General features: G+C 38.4%; 1 protein-coding gene across 8 annotated transcripts in view; it reads left to right on the forward strand.

Moving 5' to 3' along the window:
- The window catches only part of Atp13a3 (ATPase 13A3), an 86,848-nt gene that overhangs the window by 32,269 nt on the left and 47,258 nt on the right, over window positions 1-7,321 (forward strand). For 7 of the 8 annotated variants that reach the window (XR_780234.2, XR_780235.2, XM_010624063.2 and 4 more), the window contains exons 6-9: window positions 1,017-1,097; window positions 2,372-2,441; window positions 4,081-4,215; window positions 4,629-4,701. Coding sequence is in view for 6 of the 8 variants with exons in the window: in XM_010624063.2 (XP_010622365.1) it covers window positions 1,017-1,097; window positions 2,372-2,441; window positions 4,081-4,215; window positions 4,629-4,701 (359 nt within the window). In the remaining 2 variants the exon portion in view is untranslated. The remainder of the gene's footprint in view (window positions 1-1,016; window positions 1,098-2,371; window positions 2,442-4,080; window positions 4,216-4,628; window positions 4,702-7,321) is intronic. The other variant, XM_010624065.2, reaches the window with a different exon arrangement.

Below are 7,321 nucleotides of genomic sequence, written 5' to 3' on the forward strand. Positions count from 1 at the left end.
TGTGTGTTTATTTTTAATTTTTTTTTTTTTTTTTTTTTTTTTTTTTGGTACCTGGGATTGAACTTGGGTCTTTGTGCTTGCAAGGCAGGCTGCAGAACCACTGAGCTAAATCCCTGGCCCAATTAAATTTGATTAAGTGGGGACCATTGTTTTAAAGAGAATTGCTTATGGGCTATCATTTTGTTGAAAAATTTGATCCTGGTCCTTGCTCCCTCTGGAGAAATCATCAACTGCAGTGGAAAAAAAAAATCAAACATATATATTTTCTGTTGTTTCTGTAAGCCATAGAAACTTGTAGCAGTGAATCATAGAGCTTAGCTTTCCTATCTGAAAAATGTAGGAAAGTACTGAAATGAAGTAAGTATAAGATTCTCTGTTTTACAGTTCTATGGCCTGTATCAGTTCAAATAAGAATGCTTAAGACATTTCGGGGAAAGGCAGATATGTTGGTTGGGTTCCAGGTAGGATGATGGGTAGAGGTGCCTGGCACTCTGTTACTCACGAATTCTGTGCTTCTCACCTAGGTCTGCCCTGGCTCAGAGGGGTTAGGACTAGTGCTTTGTGGAGATGGGTGCAAATGAATAGGCTTTCTTAGTGTGAAGCTAAAATTGTAAAGGAGAAAGCATGTAGATAAGAAGTAAATTTTTTTTTGCCTTTAGTTTGGAGTTGTGAAGTTAATCGTGCTTTACCATAAAATGTTAGTTTAATTATTGACTCTTATAACTCTGGCATAGCCTTAAAAGATAGTGCTATTACCTAAACTTGAGTATGTAAAAGCACTTATCGTGAATGCATTGGAAACTTAGTTGTCATGTTTGAGACTTAGACCATTCATTACTGTATATGTTAAGTATTTCAGATTTTAAAATTCTCATTCGTTCTAAATTTTTGTTAAGAGTTTCTAAGAAGTTTGTAAGGAAGTTACATTTCTAAAATCAGCCATATAGAGAAATGAGGCATTAAGATATTTGGATTTTTTAAACTTTGTTTAAAGTAAAAACTTTGGATTTATTTAGGGGACTGGATGAAGGTGTTTCTTGTACGTCAATTTATGAAAAGCATAGTGCAGGACTGACAAAGGGGATGCATGCCTACAGGTAACTTTTATCCAACTAAAGTTAGATCTGTTCGCAAAGTTCCTAAATCCAGACATATATATAGTCATCCCGTTACTGTGTAGTACTATTAACAGGTTTTAAATATTACAGATGATGAGTTGAGAACAACTGATTATTTTATTCAGATAAAAATGTCCAGTTTAATCATAAAAATATTAAAGCTAATATTGAAGTAGATGTGTCTGAATTTCCACACTGTTTCATCACTTTGAAGGTGTGCAATCTCCCATAGTTTAATATCTCTGAAATTGGGTTGTTGTATAGTTGGTGGAGTGTCATTATTTGCTTGACAGAAGTTTTATCTTTTTGGTCATACATAAAATAGTGGTATGTCTTATAATCTGAAAACACCTTAGATTTTTTGAGATACATTGGGATTGTAGGCATGAACTTAGATTTACCACAATGAGAATTTGTAAATTGTGAGTCATATTTTTGGTTAAAGAATAAAGGTTTGCCAGTGTATTAGATATTTTAAAGATAAATGCTGGTTTGGGATTAAATTAGCATTTTTCTTGTAGTATTTCTGTAGCATGTTCTTCAAAGGTACAACAAAATCCGTTCAGACTTAACGTTCTATAAAAGGCAGAAATTATTGTATCATAATAGAAGGTATAGTGATGAGGAATTCACTTTCTTTTCCGTTTTGGCAGTATTAGGGATTGAACCTAGGGTGTTGTGCTGAGATAGATTCCCCAGCACATTTTTTATTTTTTGTGTTGCACAGGCTGGGCTTGACCTTGAGAATCTTCCTGTGCCAGCCTCTGAGAATGTTGGGTTTACAGGCAGCAGCACCACCACACTCAGCTAAGCAATGTTTTAAAAGAATATTTTTCCTAAAAGTCAAGTGTACAATATTCTGAAATAAACACAGCACAGTAGTATTCTTAGAAAAGTAGTACGGGAATTCCTCACATTTATTTCTCTTTCAAAGTTGACATTCAAACTTTGTTAAGACCTATGGAGCAGACAGCCTTTTGCTTACATGGTTATTATTGACTGGTGGGAAAGATGCATATCACTCACTCAAGGTATGAGATGGAATGGAATAAAATGCTAACAGTATGGTTATCCATCATTGATTTCTTAGATTTAAATACTATAGAGAAGTTTTAAGTGTAGAACACAAGTTTTTAGAAGCATGCATTTAAAAGCATCCCATGGTTTGAACTTAACTAATACAATGCCTTTCCTAAATTATGCTACTGTTACACTATATATTGTAATACTATTGTTGTATTTTCCTGTTATAGAAAATTGCTTTATGGAATAAATGAAATTACTGTGAAAGTGCCTTCTGTTTTTAAGCTTCTAATTAAAGAGGTAAGAGTTGTATATAGACAGTTCAGCATTTGGTAGCACTAGATTTGTCAGTTTAGGAAGTCATGGTTAATGAGATAGTCTTGGTTTTCTGTTTCCTAACTTCTCTTTGCTTGCTATTTTACTTGGAGGGTAAAAGTAGAGAAAAAAAAATTTGCTCTGTGAGAGAATTTTGGGTATGAATTTTATTTTTATTGACCCCCCTCCCCTTTAAAAAATGTATGTTTTCCCATGGTGTACTGGACGGTGAGCAGCAGAACGTGAAGGTTAGAATATGAAGCCTGACGTGATAACTGACTCGAGGGAACAGTGAGTGCAGTGTGAGTTCACTTGTTCAGTACCAGAGAGATGATGAAGGATTCTAGACACAAAAGGAAGAGAGCAAGCAAGTGACTTCGCCTAATGACAAAAGCGGTCTTGTTCTGGTTTTTGGCTGTCCATGAGGGTTAATTGTAATTGTAATGGGTGAATACTTTTTAGTAGAAATAAGATCAGTTTCTTTAGAGTGGCCATCTAATATTGCTTACAGACATTTCTTTTTTTCCCCCAGAGCTAGGGATTGAACCCACGGCCTTGAACATGCTAGATAAGAGTGTGCGACCCCAAACACACACAGACACTGCCATCCTAGTAGCCAGCTTTGATCTTCAGAAACTTTCTCTGGCTGGGTTTGTTGCTGCATGCCTGTAATTCCAGCATTCTGGGGTGGGAGTTCACAGGTTTGAGGCCAGCCCAGACAACTTACCAACTTAGTAAGACCCTGCCTCAAAAAATAAAAGGCTGGGGATATAGGTCAGTGTGAAGGCCCTGGGTTCAGTCCCCAGTACCCCCCACCCAAGCTCCTTCTCTATTGCTCTTTTATTTATATTCATTTAGTTTTGAGGTAAAATGGTACTATATCAAAATGCTTTGAAAAAGTATAAAAGCATCAGTTTTAAGACTTTAGGGGGAAGATACAGGACATGTAATCAGCATGTGTGAGGTCCTGGGTTTATTTCAGTTTCTGACTCTCCTTCTCCAAATAAACTTTTAAAAAAAGACATTGGAAGTTTTTTTTAATAAAGTTGATAAAGTACAGTGAAACTTGGGTAAGTTTTTTGTCAGGGCTTCTATCTTACTTTCACTCAAGATTTAGTCCTTAATCCTTTCCATTGAGAAAGCAAGCAGTTTTACACATTTTCTCATACTGTCTTTCCTTTGCAACTCAGCGAACTTTTGTCATACAAGTATATTTCTGTTTTGAGTTCATGAGCAAACATTTGTCCTACTTGGTTAGACATTTTTATTAATCCACAGCATAGTAATTGTTGAAAATGAATACACTTTATTCCCAAAGAAGAATGTAGAACAGCTAAATTTACACACTTCAGCTTGTTCTAGCTGAATCTGTGTTTAGGTTTGGTGTGAATCTAAATTTAGGTTTAGATACTTTAAATCTGAGTTAGCCAACTTCTAGTAGTTCACTGATAAATAAGAATACTGACGTGCTGTCCTGCTCTTCAGAGGGTAGTGCATGTGGTCCTAGGTTATTATAGAGCTTACCCTGTGTGTAGCTGATTGGTTACTTTCAAGTAAAAATGTGAAGAATCTGCACAGTTGCAAATATCTCATTTAATTTGACTTCAAATCTTGTATTTTTTAGGTTCTGAACCCATTTTACATTTTCCAGCTGTTCAGTGTTATATTGTGGAGCACTGATGAATACTACTACTATGCTTTAGCCATTGTGATTATGTCCCTGGTGTCCATTGTAACCTCACTGTATTCCATTAGAAAGGTAAGTCAATTTATTATGGGCTTCACCCTGTGTCCATGTACTATAATAACGTGTGAGGTGTGCAGAGTAGTGATCGGCACAGAGTAAACACTCAGGACCAGTCGTGTTCTACCTGCCTGAGCATGTACTCGCTCCTCTTCCTGCTGTTTTAGGTGGAGGAGGAAGATGCTGTTTCGAATGAACTCAATGCCTGCCTCCTTAGAAGCTGTCACAGACCTCAGCCCCGAGAGGCTGATTCACTATTTCCAGGGCTTTCTTAAGTTGCTGCTCATTGTGTTTTGAGCTAAAACAATGAATAATTCTTTTGACTTTTAATAGTATAAAGGCAGAGGGATAGAGGCATGTACATGTTTTCTAGCATCCTGTATTTCAGGGTCTGAGTGGGTTCATGGGCTTCTTTTTTCCTTTTTCAGCAATATGTTATGTTGCATGACATGGTGGCAACTCACAGTACTGTGAGAGTTTCAGTTTGCAGAGTAAATGAAGGTAAGTACGTTGCTGAGTGTTCAAAGTATAAACCAAAACTCCCAGACCACTAAGTGCTTATGTATGAAATGAGCTCACAGACATACTCACACGTACTCATTTAAGAACTGAAAGTGCATGTTTTGGATTCCCAGATTTTTATTAAAATCATTCATATAAAATTGTATTTTTCTCTCTTTCATTCTTTGTTTCTGTCTTTCTTTGTCTGTCTTCCAGGGTTTTTGTCTTTCTATTTATTTTTTGCAACACTGGGGATTGAAACAAGGGCCTTTGCACCAAACTCTATCCCCAGACATTTTTTATTTTGAGACAGGGCCTCACTTCATTGCTCAGGCTAGGCTTGAACTTGGGGTCCTCTCTGTGGCCTACAGAGTGCTGTGATGATCAGTGTGTGCTGCCATACCCAGCTTCTGTTTTCATAGTGTGCTAGGCACTATGGGTATCTAGTCTGGCTAGAAGGACAGATTATAAACAGTACCAATAAAGTGCGATAAATGTGATGTTAGGGAGAGGTGAGAAATTTTACATGCTAGAGAAAGTATATTTACTCTGTTGCCAGGGATGCTTTTTTTTTTTTCTTCCTCTCGGGCAGTACAGGGGAGTGAACTCACGACCTTGCACTTGTGAGGCAGGTGCAGTGCCCCTGAGCTAAATCCCTGGGCCAAGGGTGGATTTTTAAAAAAAGAGTTATAAAAGGATTTATTAGGCAGAATTTAAAGTATACACTCATGGAAAATGGACTGCCGGCCCTCAAAAAAAGAAGCCAGAGTTGGCTGTTTTGATGAAGTAATTTTACTTGGTCACTATTTGAATTAGGCAGATAAGAGATAGGGGAGAAGTTGATACAGTTAGGGTGAGAGAGTACTGTATCCAGAGATCTGAAATTAGAGATAGTGCAGTCATTATAAAAATTGAAGGAAATTCAGCATGATGCAGAGATCTACTGCATGGATGGTGGAACAAGGCTTGGTGAGGAATTTAGTTTCAATCCAAGAAGCAGTGAACACCACTGGAGGGTGTGGAGCAGGGGAGTACTGTGGTCGTGCTTCTCCTTTGGCAGAGGATTGTGGCTTATGTTTCGACCGGTTGCTTGGGGGTGATACTGAAGGCCTGACCTGAGTCAGGATGGGCACTGTGGAGAACAGGAGGACGAGATGGGCTTGAGAGACATAGCTGTGGGCATGAACAGTGCTTGGTGATCACTGAGTGTGAGGTCTCAGGTGTCCGGCCGGGGCTGGCTGTTAGTGCTGCTTAGTTACATGGAGAGCAGTGGAAGAGAAGCAGGATTCCAGGAAGGGTGATATTTTGGACACTAAGTTGGGTGGGTGTGCAAGAGACACAAGGAGAGGCTACATGGTGTTGGGAGCCTTGGAAGCAGGAGCCACGTTTCTGCAAGGTTCGAGCCTGTGTTTCCTCCTGCCCCTCTGGCGTGCCCCCACTGCAGTCTTGCTGTATGCCTCCTCTTCCTGGCTCCGAGGTGCTGAAGATGCTGGGGTGGCGGGAAGGCTGTGCTCTTCCACTTCCTCCTCACCCTCTGTGTTTCGTCTTCAATCTTATTCATGCTTCTCTTTCTGGTCTACTGAAAAGGGCTGGAATTTCAAGTACTTCTAAAGCTTTAAGAAAAGTCAATCAGGCCGGGCATGGTGGTGCATGCCTGTAATCCTAGCACTTGGGAGGCTGAGGCAGGAGGACACTGAGTTCTAGACCAGCCTGGGCTACATAGTAAGTTCCAGGTCAGTCTCACCTACATAGTGAGACCCTGTCTCAATCAGTATATTTTATTTTATTTTGTTTTGTTTGTTTGTTTGTTTGTTTTTGAGACAAGGTCTCCCTTTGTAGTGCAGCCTGGTCTTGAACTCACTGTGTAACCCAGACTGGTCTGGAACTCATCATGATCCTCCTGCCTCAGCCTCCCAAGTGTTGGGATTACAGGCATGTGCCAACATGTCCCGCCCTAATCAATGTATTTTAAAATAAAGTTTTTTGTTTATTTATTTGTTTTTTCTTTTTATGGAGTTTATTGGTACAATCTAGGTATACAATACAATTACATTCATCATTGGGATTCTGTACCTTTACATAATAGGTCTTGATTCTCATTTTTCCCCTTGTCCCTGCCCTCCCTTCACCCTTTCCTCCCCTCCCCATTTACAAACACTTTATTTCCATTTTTTCAGTTTTTCATATATTTTTTTCCTCTTCCTTATTACCTTTCCCCCACCCTTCCCACTTTCCTTACCCCTTTAGCCCTTTACTTCCTGTTTCACATTATTATCTCATTAGGATCCTGTGTACTATTATAGTTTTTCACACCAAAGAAACTATTCGGTGTTTCAGTTAAAGAAATTTCTGTATGAACATTAAAAATAGGGAATCCTAAAATAAAACTAAAAAGGAAAGTAAAAGAGAAAAGGCAATGATGTAACATTAAAATAATCCTTAATTCTGGAGATGAAAATGGTCCCTGAACATATTTAAATTGCTTCTCGCTCTTATAGTCTTATCTTATTCTTTTTTTCATTATTTAGAGAATACTTTATTAGTTTCTGTAATCAAACCCACGTAGATATGACCTTACATATTTAGTACGATGTGTTACCCCTGTACACATGGAAAAAAA

This window comes from Fukomys damarensis, unplaced genomic scaffold, assembly GCF_012274545.1.
Source record: "Fukomys damarensis isolate Sample0158 unplaced genomic scaffold, DMR_v1.0_HiC HiC_scaffold_12, whole genome shotgun sequence".
In the NCBI taxonomy this organism is placed as follows: Eukaryota; Metazoa; Chordata; class Mammalia; order Rodentia; family Bathyergidae; genus Fukomys; species Fukomys damarensis.